The 14,363-nt window shown below is 32.4% G+C and overlaps 1 protein-coding gene across 3 annotated transcripts; it reads right to left on the minus strand.

Annotated features, from left to right (window-relative positions):
* Positions 1-4,193: 4,193 nt before the first annotated feature.
* Positions 4,194-12,581, minus strand: LOC108217878 (uncharacterized). Of its 3 annotated transcripts, XM_017390776.2 has the most exons (5): positions 12,467-12,581; positions 11,868-12,158; positions 10,019-10,637; positions 8,126-8,138; positions 4,194-5,924 (listed from the first exon to the last, which is right to left on the minus strand). In XM_017390776.2, the coding sequence occupies exons 1-3, from the start codon at positions 12,569-12,571 to the stop codon at positions 10,020-10,022; spliced, it is 1,014 nt and encodes a 337-aa protein (XP_017246265.1). In that variant the 5' UTR covers positions 12,572-12,581; the 3' UTR covers positions 4,194-5,924; positions 8,126-8,138; position 10,019. The 3 variants fall into 3 exon arrangements, with proteins under 3 accessions (XP_017246265.1, XP_017246264.1, XP_017246266.1); XM_017390775.2 differs by lacking the exon at positions 4,194-5,924 and having other exon boundaries at positions 7,918-8,138; XM_017390777.2 differs by lacking the exon at positions 4,194-5,924 and having other exon boundaries at positions 8,078-10,637.
* Between the last annotated feature and the right edge of the window lie 1,782 nt (positions 12,582-14,363).

Here is a 14,363-nt window from a genome sequence, read left to right on the forward strand (position 1 = left end):
GATTCTAAGTAAGACATGTTACAAAAATGTTATGTTATCATCAAAAATTATTGATTCCTAACAGCACCTATTTATAAACTTAATTAAATTTTTAGGCAAATTTCCGACCGAATCATCAATTTTCAACTATATTTAATCAAATATAAATATTCAATTAGAGGGACTTAACTACCTGCAAGACACTCTATATCGGAGGGTATCACGTGATACGCCACAACCAGTTGAATATAAAGATGTACTTTACAAAGGAGGACCTAAATATCTACAAAAATTTTACAATAAGAAAATTATCATGATGATATGTCATAACCAGTTACAACTCAGGGTGTATTATATGTGTCGAGGAGTATTAGTGTGATATTCCACTGGCAGTGGAACATATATTATAAGTTTAGTTAAATTCTTGGGTGAATTATTGGTCGAAATAGTCAAAAATAATTAAAAATAATTAATCAAATGAATATTAAGTAAGAAGGACCTTAACTACCCACAAGATGCTCTACTATCGAAGGTGAATGAGGAGATTTGTCCCACCAGTTGATATCAAGGTTATACTTCACTGGTACAAGAATATCAGTGACATTTTGTTTACACTATTTAAAGACAACTATCTAACTCCATTAACGTTATGCACGCTAAATATAAAAGATATGTTTAAACTGCACTGCACTGCAATACATGGATCTAAAATTTAAACTCTTTATTTTTGACACTGTCGACAAATACAAGAATAATAATATTCATCATGCATATGAGAACATGCCCGTGTCTCGCACGGGCCACCATGCTGTTGTAACTAAGATACCATAAATCATATTTAAATCGAGTTAGCAGGTCGTGCGAGGCCACTTTTTGTGTGTATTTGATTCTTACAATTGCTAAACACATATAAAATTTCCCCGACTAATAATCAACACGAAACCTCGTTAATTAACATATTTTTTTACAAATGCAATGAAATTTGGAATTTGGAGTTGATTTTGTTATATTTTCCACAATTTACTAATTTCATAATATTAAAATTAATTTATACCATATATATATATATATATAGGACATTACTCAAAAAAAACACCCTTAAAAGAAAAAAAGAAGAACTTTTAGAACCGAACATAGATCTTATCTAAAACTTGAATAATTTCAATTTTAAGCTAATTATCCTTTTATTATAAATAATAATACTGTCTCGTATGTTTAACAACAATTATGGATTAAAAATAACATGATTCATGTGTATTAATCATACAAAGAATATATATATGATTCTATTGGATTTTGTTTTGGATTTTATTCTGGATTCTATAATATTTCATATTAAATATTTGGATGATTTAAATGTTAGGTTTCATATATTAAGTTTAGTTAGTATTTAATTATATAAATATAATCATATAAATTAATCTATTGAAAAATAAAACGTTATGATGTGTTCAGTGATATTTATTTTTAAAATGTTCTGTGTGGATTGCAATCTTTTCCATCGAAAACGGAGTTTACCCTAATAAAAGGTAATAGATTTGCTCTCTCCTAATTCTTTTGTTTTGGGAATCTAGTTTCGTCGTCTACGGTGAAGTGTGCACTCTTTATTCGACCCCGGTACCGTACAAATGATCTTTAGACTTCATGTATCATGCATAGACAGAGACTAGTCAAATTTACTCCTGCACTCGAAATAGTTTTTGCTGGATATTTTCCGAGGTTGAAAATGAATTAGAGAGTGTTCGATCTGAATAGTTTTTGCCGGATATTTTCCGATGTTGAAAATGAAGTTAGAGAGTGTTCGATCGTCATTGAAATGATATCAGGAATGAAAGAAATGAGAGTGGAGATGAATGATAATGAATAATATAAAGTTTCTAAAATTAAGTGCTTAAACAAATATCTCCTCTGGTCCTCTCTCAAATTAGAGTTTTAAGAGTCAGACTCCCACTGGCCACCGCCATTCTTCACTTTCATCCCTTCATCTATCAAATCCTCTTCGCTCTCCCATCTTCTCCTCTATTTATCAGTTATTTGTTTTCCAATAAAAAACGCGATTCATCTTTTTTGGATAGGTTCTTGTTCAGTACCTTGTTATCCAGGTTGTTCTTTGTGTCCATTTTTTTTGGGATGTTGTTTTATATTTTGATGTTTTCATGTGATTTTGTGGGGTTCAATAATTTTTCTGAGAAGGATTTGTATGGTATTTTGGACGATCTACAAGGCGCACATCAAATCTGAAGCGGTGGTGAATATCACAAAAACTCACCTTTCACACACAATTTAATCTTGTTTTGGGAGTATTTATTACTCCAATATCAGTTGATATAACTGATGGATCTGAACACTGAGTTACAGATGTACTTATGTGAAAGTCAATTGTGATGCTGCTAGTTTTATGATTGATGTTAATTGTATTGTTCGAGATTTCGTTATAAGACTTCCTAGATTAAAGAATTTGGATTTCTGTGTAAAACAATCTAAAACAAAACGACTATTTGTGTAGCTCGTTTTTTGTTTCACAATCAGGTTGTAGTTGACAGTTCGGGGTCTTGTCCCGGCTGGATTTCAGTATTTTAATGTAAATTTCCATTCACGTCAAAAAAGTGCTTAAACAAATATGTTTGATATAAAAAAATTGAGTTAATAAATTTAATTAATTTAAAATATTAATAAAATGTTGTTACAACATATTTTTCCATCTTGTATTAGAAATACAATATATTAACTTTTTTATATTTATGACTAAAAAACTCAATCTTCTAAAACAAACATGGTAATTACTTTTTTAACTAAAATATATTATCTTTTTATAAATTTTCTAACTATAAAATTAATCTTTTACAATTAATACGGACATGGGCGACATATTTATACGTAAAGATGTGTGCCAAAAGTCTAAACATCAAATAATAAAAAATAGAGGGAGTTTTATTATAGCGGTCGATACTTGGGCCGAATTACGGGCCTATCTATATATATATATAACTAATTATTCTTATTAACTAAAATAAATTATCTTTTATATATTTTTTAGCTAAAAAAACTCAATATTCTAAATTAATATCGAGCAACATAGTAATTGCCTTTTTCATCAAAATGCGTTATCTTTTTTAGATTTTCCAACTAAAAAAACCGAACTTTTAAAATTAACATGGACGCCGTATATATAAATATATAATATCATTAAATATACTCCCTCTGTCCCATTTAATTCTATACGTTTCTTTTTCATTGCTCGACACGCACTTCAATGCTCTTATAAAACATAGTTCTATAACTTATTTTTAAAATTTTCTTTTTCTGAATAAAAATATAACATCCAAACTTTTATACAGAAAAGAAAAATCTTAAAAATAAGTTATAGATTTATATTTTACAGGAGCATTAAAGTCCGTGCCGCGTCCCCGTCCCCCAATGTATATAACTCAGGGGGACGGAGGGAGTAATTATTAATAAATAACATGTGATATTATTCAACCAAAATACATTAATAAAATTATTTTTAAATACTCTAATGATCTCACGTTAAAAGGAATATTACAAATCTATCATATACTTATATATTATTACACTATTAAAGCTGAAAATAAAAATTTCACTTGGTTGATCAGTTAGTTGAGTTTGGTGAATCGGTTGGTATTCGACCCGCGGAGCTCTTGAATTTATAACATATTATAGTATATTGTTTTTTATCTATTAAACCAAAACATTAAATTTAGGTTAGTATGATGAGTCGGTATTTGGTTTCATGCGTCTATTTAAATTATAATATGTTTTATATCATATTATTAATTATTAATAACGAAATATCAAAAGGTTGATGGGTTAGTTTATATTTGAGTTTATAGGCCTCCTTAAATTATAACATATAAAAGAAAATATTTTAACATTCTCATTAAAATATATATGTTCGACCTAATTTTTAATTAGCCATTTGACGGACTTAATTATGAAGAATTTATCCAACTGTTAAATAAAACATTTATTTAACCACATTATTCTATCATAATTATATTTTTACAATAAAATTAGATAAATTTAAAATATATACAATAAAATAATAAATATGTTAATCGCCCGTGCATTGCACGGTTATAAGGTAGTAAGTTTAGAATGAAGAAAACACATACCACTTGATATTTGATAAGAGTAGTGCTACATGCACAAAATTGGGTACATAATTTTACACAAAATGACATGGCAATCTAGGTGGGGAGTTTTAGTTGGTGCTATTAATGCATGTGCAGGGGGCCCATTCCAATCACAAGTTGACACATACTCATTCTGTGAATATTTCTGTATCCAATTATGTGCATGTAGCATTTTTCATTTGATAAACATTCAACTCCGGTTAACACCGGAATAGTTTACCTTACGAGAGTTATGGTTCAGTGTGAAACAAAACTAGCTACCATGTATTTGGTCAGACAGCGTATATGGGTGGTGATTGCAAAAACTCAAATTCCCGTGTCTGCTAACAATTAGAATTCTGAAACTCTTAAATACACACCAAAGAACATCCAAGACCGAAAAGAGGTATCCACTAGACTACAGTGCTCGGTTTACAATCCGGACTTGTATATTTACAATGATAGTACCCAGCTATCTTACATACCAAATCCATTAATGGAGTAAGGTGTAATTTCAGTGAATAGGAAAACTATTGTACAATATAATGAGTTTGTTTTATAAGGGTCAAAAGCATACACGCCACACTAATGGAGTTATAGCTATCGATTTTCAACAATTAGCTAATAGACTTGTATGGATTATATAATAAACATTTGAACTAGTGGACTATTTTTATCGTCATTATTAAGAACTGTATTATGGTAAACACTTGTGTCAGATTATTATTTACGATTAGATTGAAAATTTGGATCCTGGCTTGTGAATTTGATTGCGGTGAATCTCAAACATAGGTGGCAAACAGAATCTTAGCCTGCCAAAAGTGACCGAAAAGAGATATCCACTGGAATACAATGCTAGAATGCAGAAGGTCATGCTTACTAGCCTAGAATGCAAGGGATTGCAAACACAAATCTAGGACATTTCGTAATAACAATGTCGATACCTAGCCACATTATATAGCTGCACAACCAGGTGACATTCTTAAGACATAATCAAGGAAGCAGATGGTCAATAACGGATTCTGCAATAAACACTAAATCAGTTGTGGTTTACAAGACGAACTCCTTGTCTCCAGTCAGATACACATTCAAATACTATTTCATTGAACATTAACTTAATTTTAACTCCTCTCAGACGCAAACACCTTCCTATGTTGTGTCAAGAGTGGGGTTAATGAATAGAATGAGATTTGAACTACATTACGGACGAATGTTTAAAATTTTATTTCTTTCGTCAGGAGTGGGGTTAATGAATAGAATGAGATTTGAACTACATTACGGACAAATGTTTAAAATTTTATTTCTTTCTCCATTCCATTCCCTAAAATATATATATCAGAGCTCCTACCCCCAATATGTGTGGGAATGATTGAAAATATAGCTTTCTCTTGATTGAGATTAATTTTGCGTATATGGCTGAACAGACTATTAGACTTTTATGGATTAAATAATAATTATTTTATTGACAGACTCTTTCAATCTTGATTATTACAAACTCTACTATCTAATCAAGTACATGTCAGATTATTATTTATATTTAGATTGACAATTTGCTCACATAGGGAAATTAAGGTTACTTGGTGAATTCCTAACATAGGTGGTAACTAGGATCTTATTCTTAATAATCGGCTGAAAGTGACAAATCCAAAGAAGCTATCCACAAGACTAAAATGCTAGGAACGTATGAGTATACTTAACAGCGTACAATGCTAGGGATTACGAACACAGGTTAGGACATTCAGTAATAACATTGTCAATACCAGATGACTTATCAATACCCAATCAAGGACACCAGATAATTACAGACTGATCCTGCAACAAACAATAATCAGTTTTAATTTACATAAGCAACTCCATGTATCCAGGAAAAATGTCCAATTAATTACAATCTGTTGTTTTATGATAATTCTTATCGTTTTAGGCTCATGTGCTATATATACACATCAAGATCAATGAATAAGAAACACCTCTAAAGGGTCAAAAAGCATAAACGTCACTAACGAATACTACAGCATTCTTCTTGATTGAGATGGTAGGGCTTGATAAATAGAATATTCCATAAGTAATTAGAGTATAACCTAAGTTTCTAACGTCAGTGGCTTAAACAGGGCAAATTAGTAGAAAACTATTTCTTAGCCCATAAGTAATCAGTGAAAGAAATATTATTAACAATTTTAGCTCCGGGTATTTTCAGATTCTGACACTAATTTTGTTCAACACTCATTTACACCACAATCCGATGTTTGCACCACCAGGAAAGTGGGCTTAGTTAGAAACTAAATGGAATAAAATATATTCTACTCTACAGCTTTCTCTTGATTGAGATTGATTTTGCTTAATTAATTGAAGACAAGCTATTAGACTCTATCTCAATGGAATAAAATATATTCTACTCTAAAGCTTTCTCTTGATTGAGATTGATTTTGCTTAATTAATTGAATGACAAGCTATTAGACTGCTACAGATCATATACTAAACATTTTATTGAATGAATTTTTAAACTTTGATTATTACAATCTCTATAATCTAAACAATTATGTGTTAGATTATTATTTGTACTAACCATAGACCCGTGCAAAAGACGAGCGAGTATATAATTGAAAAATTATTGCTTACAATTTTATTTTTAACATCATTTAATTATGAGTTAATTGCATTTCACACCCCTACACTGGGCCCAAAAACACTTTGGTATGCAAACTTTAGATAATTGCACTTCGCCACCCACTGGTATTTTGTGCGCGGCAATATGCACCCCTTCCGTCAACCTCCGTTAAATATTCATGTTTAACATCACTTTAGCAGGGGTAAAACGGGAAAATCAAGTTTGTACCTATCTTCTTCCCCATTTTATTTTGTATAAGCCTTAATCTCATGTTTATTAGCCCTAATTTACTAGCACTTTGTTTTTCGGTTTTTTGATATTCTAAGAAAGATAAAAAAGATTCAAACCCTCTCAAGAATGAACATGACCAAGTTAACTTTGACTTCCTCCCATGGATGAGTTGATAAAATCAATAGGTGGCATGGCTGAAGCAAATGCTCATGTTCCTATGCTTTCTCGTACCCATAGTCAGGTACTAGAGATTTCTTAATAATTTTAAGACATTCTATCTTACTGATGAGGCACATGTTTATGGGTTTTAATATTGCCATTCTCAAAGAATGTGGAATAAAACAAGAAACAATTATAACTTAGCAAGCCACTTTAGATTGCCAATTATTTGTTTGTGGTGTGTTCTCTTTTTAAAATTTATGTGAACATTGTTACTGAAACACACGGCAGTTTTCTAGTTCCCATAACAATGAAAAGCATTTGTTCCCATAACAATGAAAAGCATTGCAGTGACCCGACTAAGCTCATACCTAATCATTCTGCTCCATCAGAAGCCAGTGGCATTGATCTTTGCCGCTGGGTTCATCACGCTGTCAGAGATCATAAATCTTTGTCAATGGAGGTTGGATTTGGACGCACTATTGCTGTTTGAGGTTTGGGCAGGGATGAGTGGAGTTGCTGTATTAAACTGTCTAATTAACCCACTAATAGTGGATTTGTATTTTAATTTTTTTTTAATGTCACAATTGCCCTCAACCTTTTAACGGAACTGTTAGTTTTTGACGGAAGGGATGCATACTGCCGCGCTCAAAATACCAGAGGGTGGCGAAGTGCAATTATCTAAAGTTTTCACACTAAAGTGTTTTTGGGCCCAAGTATAAGGGTGTGAAATGTAATTAACTCTTTAATTATTGGTTTAGTATTGTTGGATACCTATATTTTTTAAAATTAGGCAGAGGTAAAGAGTAATTTATGATTGACAAAAATTATCTAACCAACTACAAATTATTTATTATAGTTTAGTATAGATTTAGATAGATAATTGGGATTCTAGGGTAGGGAAGTAATTTGGTAAGATTCCAGATGTAGGTGGTAAGTGGAATGATAATCTTAATTAACCGCTGCAAAGTGAAGAAAGAAAGCAGGGTTTCCACGCATAGATGAAGAGAGTACATACCAGCGTACAGTGCCTGCGGTTGAAAGTTATGAACGCAGTTAAGGACATTATATGTTAACACTTAAGAATATCAATATCCAACCACATTATAAGGACATAACCAAATGACATCTTAAAACAATCAACAACAGCAGCAGACAATTAAAGACTGAAACTGAACACTAAATCAGTAATCATCTACATAAAACATAACCGACTTCAAGTATTCATTAGAATATACATTTAAATACAGTCTGCTGCTTTTTAATAATTCTTGTCCTCTTAGTCTTATGAACTATTTATACACATCAGGATCTATAAATACGAAACAATCGTAATCAAACTAGTTAAAATTTAACACACATGTATACACCAGGTTTGGATGAAATAGAAACAACATTCAAATAAAAACAATTGGAATTACTAAGGTTCAAGATACCGAATATAACAATATTGTTTAATGGAGTCTATCATTTGGGTACCCATGTAGTTGTTTCTCACTCAATTTCATGATTTTGTCTATTAGGGTCAAAAAGCAATAATGTCACTTACGATATTATATGTTTCTTCTTAAGTTTCTTTGTGCTTGATTAAACATCACAATGGATCCTCAATATAAAACGGTGCTGCAATTATTAAGCATTACCGTTCCAAAGAATAATAGAGAACATGTTTCATTGGGCGGACGAAAAATCAATAGTAAGATAGAGGCTTCAGAAAAAAATCCAATATACAGTTACTCCTTACATAGTTACAGTGAAACCTAATTCCTATGATGACACACTTCCATATTCAGTTATTCCTGTCAACTTCATCTAATCTTCATCTAATTTGTATAGCATATATATATATATATGAAAAGCCGAGAAGAATGACAGTTAATTTCTCTATATACTTATGGGACTGCATTTTAGTTCAAAATAATATAAATTCAAGAAAAAGGCCACAAATTTTAAATCAATATCCACAAAGTAATATAAATTTAATATTACTTTTGTTCAACTTCATGCTATTAGCCAAAAAAATGCTATTTAATGCTACGACTTGGTTTTCCTGCATCTCTTAAATTTCCGTCATCTTCCTTTTTAATGGTCGAGCTTGCACCATTTTATTCAGGCCAGTATCTCTACAATTGATTGTTGACATTATTCATCATACTTTTAGGCTGAGATGACACAGTTTAATGTAAAATTCAAGATAGCTACTATCTGGTGAGATCGCAAACATAAATTGCAACTACAGGCACTCGGTAGCCTGCAGATAACAAGTGACATCTTTTGATCATATAATAATTCTAAAATTATTATTATGCTTATAATGTAGTAAAAGAACAAGTTAGCATCGAAGCCTATGGAGACAACCTATATCGAACCCAATTCTACACTAACGCAGCTGAAAAGAATATACAACAAAACAAATAAATAATAAGGGAATCCGGGATAAGCACCATTACTAAATAGTGACTACGCAAATACAAATCCTTACCTCAATTAATTAAAAAGGTAAATGGTACACTTTAATCACTAATAACCTCTTCCTACTTTCTCTATTGCAATGAAGCATATTTCTATGAAATTGTACCAATTTAGAGAGTAAAGCACAGCAAATAGTTCTCCAGCAATTCATTCTACTTATTTCAATGGAGAAAATCATGTCCTTGTTTGATTCATCACAATCATCTTATTTCGACTTTCATTGATAAAGAAGACATTAGCTCCAATCAATGAACATAATAACAACTGACTTAGTATTAAAATATTTAGAATAACATCATCTATTATAACTATCCATAAAGCTTAGGCGACCAAGCACATTCTGAGAATTGTAATATGCAAAGTTCACAAATTATCCACAGCACAACTATAATACTAGTACTAACAATTTTATATGAGGTGTAATGTTGTTAATATTTACCTCATGCATCCCGTGCATTGCAGACATTTAGTTGTGCATTCTTCAGATGCAAAATTTCTATTATTTCAAAATGCATTTGCAGATTAGGTGTCATGTCAGCAAAATATAGCTTTTCACTTATAGACAAATTCCCCCCACTCTCTGCTTCTGACTTCAGTAGCTGAACCAGTGTGTCTTTTTCCTCCCGTATCCATACTCGCATCCTGTCACACCATTGCCTAGGAGTTCCATGAAGTACAATATTAAGGCTTTGAGCTCTGTGTAGGAGACGTTTGGACATTCTCTGAATCACATCAGGGTCAGTAAGATATGCTCCAGCACAATTTAACCCGGCATCAACAAAATGGATTTCACTTATGCTGTCTAGCAGAATATAATATGATGAAGGTACAATCTGATTATCTATCTGAACAAGTTCTCCAGTATCAAATATTGCATTCACTTCTCCGAAACTTCTAAATGAGTTTAAATCTAAAAAGGCAAATTCAGTAATTAGCTGATTAAGTACCACACCGCCCTTGCTAAAGCCAAGTAGAATTGTTCCAGGTTGATGCAAACATGGCGCACAAACTCCATCTTGGTATGGTTTTCCCAGTCTCTTTGAAATGAGAATTTTAACCTGAGACAACAGTAGATTCAATTCTAATCTTCAAAACATGTTTTCTAAATATCTAACTGGAGTCCAAAGAAATTTAAAGCAAAATATTATCTCTAACTAATTTTGAATTTTGAATGATGTTAATTAAATGGCAAGAGCAGACATTTAAAGAAGCAGTGCTCTCAAATAAGAGTAAATATAACTTTGGTGCAGCAAATCCTACCAGAGTCATGAATGTAGTACAAATTCAGTTAATGTTGTTTTATTCTGACTACTGATCGAGTTAAAGTTGTCCGTGTTTGAATTCAGCGTAATACCAGAAGTTAATTTCAAGTTCAATTTTACTTTAATGGGACAAGTGTAACTAAAGAACAGAAGTGACGCTATCAGTATCACTCTTACACGAGTCGACGGTCATGCAATGGGATCGCAAACAGGATTGCGCATCCAAAATCGCGACTCCATCTCGTCCCGATTCACAATGGAAAGCGATCTGATTTACCATATCTAGCAACCCACAGATCTTAAAAAGAAAACAAGAACACCAAAAATCACCATCCGAAAGAGAAGAGAAGTGATATTTGAGGACAACACCTTGAAATCAAAGACCACTGTTGAAAATTTTGATAGAAAAAGAAACCAGATGTTACCATATTGTTTCCAAGGCAATAAGACGATGGCCTATTACTTTAAGAATATTAAATTAAAAAAAGAAAAGAAAAGAAAAAGCAAGGCCTAGTATAGTCATATTGACTGATCTAGCATCCGATCCACAGGTCATTGTACCTGATTGATGAGAGAGAACATTTCATGTATCCATACTCCGTGCACATGTAACACTAGTCAGTACTTATTTAGTGGAACATCAATCAGCTCTAGCAAAAAAACTAATGTGAAAAGGAGAGAGAGATAATTTACGTGCCAGAGCAAATAATTTAATGTCAGCACATAGCTTGGCTATCATTGAGAATGTAGATAGAGCAAGACAATCCATGCAAACTTTGCCTAACTTATTTAAAACAAAAGCAAGCAAAATAAGAGTCCAACAACAAAATAAAGATTAATTTTAATATTAAAATTTAAAAAAAAAAACATAATTAGATGAAGTCTGTTCATCGAAAAAGAGACAGTATCTTGCAGGTATGCAGCAGCACCTAAATAATAGGTGACATAAGAGCAAAAGACCTTGGGTGATACAATGAGAATCACGGTATATACAGTACAGTCCTGGGTAAGAGGGATGAAATATACCTCTTTTAAGCAATTGGACAAAAGCAAGACCATTGATTTAGATGCTGGAAAACCACTTGCATCATAAGATTGTGGTTCTCCCATACGGTCTACAGAGGGAACGAAGTCCTTGAACATGGCAAAAGGTCCTTTAAATGTGGAAGCCTCAATAACCCAAGCATTAGTCGTATTACCAAGTTTAGACACCAAAGTCTCAGCAATTGTCTGTAGATTTGAAAGCTTCTCAATTACTGGATTTCCTGTGCCTTCAACTCGATCACCACTGAAAAAGATGGCATTTTGAGAGGGCGCCTGCCTTCCACAGAATGCTATGACGAGTTAACTAACACTTTATATTAGAACCTTAGATACAAAGCAGAATTGCATGCGCAAGTAGTGACAGAATCGCATAGATGCATATCAGTGTAATAGTTCACTCTTTAAAAAAGCCCTCAAAAGCAAATAAAAAGTGAATACATAGTAGCTTAACAAAATATGATTCTGTTTTATGTATCTTTGAAATACAGTCATAAATGTGATGTTAGGTTTTCAAGGGGAAGTTGAACAGTGCCATCCTTAACATTGGTTCTAATAAATTTGGGTTAATACTCCCAACTTACAGCAAGCGTGCCAGAAGATGAGAGGCAGAGAGATGCTGCAACTTGGTAGCGAGCCCTGCTATATGGATTCAGAGAAACCTTCATAATTCCACTCCATCGATCCATAGAAAATACTCTGACCAGATAGTGAAGGCAGAGTTAATAAAGTGAGCAAGGCCAAGGTATGTTCTTAAAAAAAGATGATTGTGAAGAGAGTGAACGCATATCAACTAAGAAAGATGACACGTGACACTAATAGTTCTTCCATTAACCTATGTAGTTCAGCTCCTTGCTAAAAACTTACAATCTAGCTAACATAACCCATCTCCAAAAACTTCAACTAAACTGTATGGATATTGAATAGGATGAATACCCACATGCAAAGGTCAGTCAATGTAGAGACTGACCATTTACAACACAAATAACAAGAACCACTCGAGTTAATTAATCATTTATTCGACAATTCTTTCACACTTTGAAATACTTTGTGTAACAAGGCTTGTGACACTTTGCAACCCTCAAGTACATAATCTCTCAAGTCGGTGGCTTTCACAGAAATAACCCTCCTAGTCCCGCCTTTCGAGTAAGACATATTCTAATATTCTGTAGTAATATTCCCTTGTAATCACATTATATTCGACCAGAGATAATTTCTTGAAATCACATATACAATTACATGTTTCTCGATTTTCTTGATCATTTCCAAAACTAACAATTCAGGTTTCTAAACCCCCTTAACCCCCAAAATAACTAACAATCACATGTTGTTTCTTGATTTTCTTGATCATTTCCAAAACTCTCCAAAAGCAAAAACAATTCATATCACCAATACAAGTTACAAAGACTAATCATTTCATCAAATGGGGATACACAAACAACATAATATCAAAATCAAGACTAAAACTTTATTCATTTCATGTAACGATTTCAACAAGTACAGAGAATCTGACTAACCTCAGCTAACAGGGGTGTATTCGATTGGGATTTTAATGCATTGTTTTTAGTCTATGGATTTTAATGGATTGTATGGGATTTTGATTTTTTGCGGATTCTTGATGAAATGTCGCAGAGTTGATAGGATTTAGGTACAATGCTTCAAAATCCCATTGAATTTGGTGGGATTTCAAAAAACTTAAAATACACTGAAGAATGCCACAAAATCCATCATTTTATGAAATGAAAAAAAATCCATCAGCATTTGAATACCATCAGATTTTAATGGATTTTAAACAATCCCAATTGAATACCATCGGATTTTAAAGCATAATTTAAAATCCCAATTGAATACCACTAGATTTTGTAGCATAGTTTAAAATCCCAATTGAATACCTCAAGATTTTAATGGATTTCAAACAATCCCAATCGAATACCCTCGGATTTCATGAATGCAAAAAAATGCTTTAAAATCTCAATCCAATACACCCCTCTAAGATGATGGTAGTTGTTTTTGTGTGTGTTGTGTATGTCTTTCATATGCTGATGAATGGGCTGTGGCATGTTGGGCTATAGTTTTTCAGTTTCAGATATGCTGGGCTATACGAAAGTTCGGTCCAGTACACTAGTATTTGACTCTGTGGGTAAAAATATTTGTTACGCGCCCGATTTCATATATGTTGTGTTTGGTCGGAGTGAATGAAAATCGAGGGAATAGAATGAGATTTGAACTATAATTTAATTGAATGTATAATTATTTCATTCTTTCCACCATTCCAATCCTATCACCCTTAACTAGATCTCAAGCCCTTCATTTTGTGAAGGAATGCTCCATTCCTTTATCATATCTTTTTTCTATCCAAATCCTATCATACAAAATTTGCTCTCACTCATTTTTTTTCAAAGTCCTCCCTCCTACACTCTAGTATTTTCTTTTATTTATACTCATTCCATTTCATTCTCTTCCATTCACCCCAACCAAACA

The sequence above is a fragment of the Daucus carota genome, chromosome 4 (genome assembly GCF_001625215.2).
Source record: "Daucus carota subsp. sativus chromosome 4, DH1 v3.0, whole genome shotgun sequence".
In the NCBI taxonomy this organism is placed as follows: domain Eukaryota; kingdom Viridiplantae; phylum Streptophyta; class Magnoliopsida; order Apiales; family Apiaceae; genus Daucus; species Daucus carota.

Coding starts and splice junctions, on each gene's coding strand:
- LOC108217878 (XM_017390776.2), bottom strand. CDS start 12,571: ATGGATCGATGGAGTGGAATTATGAAGGTTTCTCTGAATCCATATAGC. Junction 12,159..12,466: donor CATCTTCTGGCACGCTTGCT/GTAAGTTGGGAG, acceptor TGTGGAAGGCAG/GCGCCCTCTCAAAATGCCAT. Junction 10,638..11,867: donor TGTCCAATTGCTTAAAAGAG/GTATATTTCATC, acceptor CTGTTGTCTCAG/GTTAAAATTCTCATTTCAAA.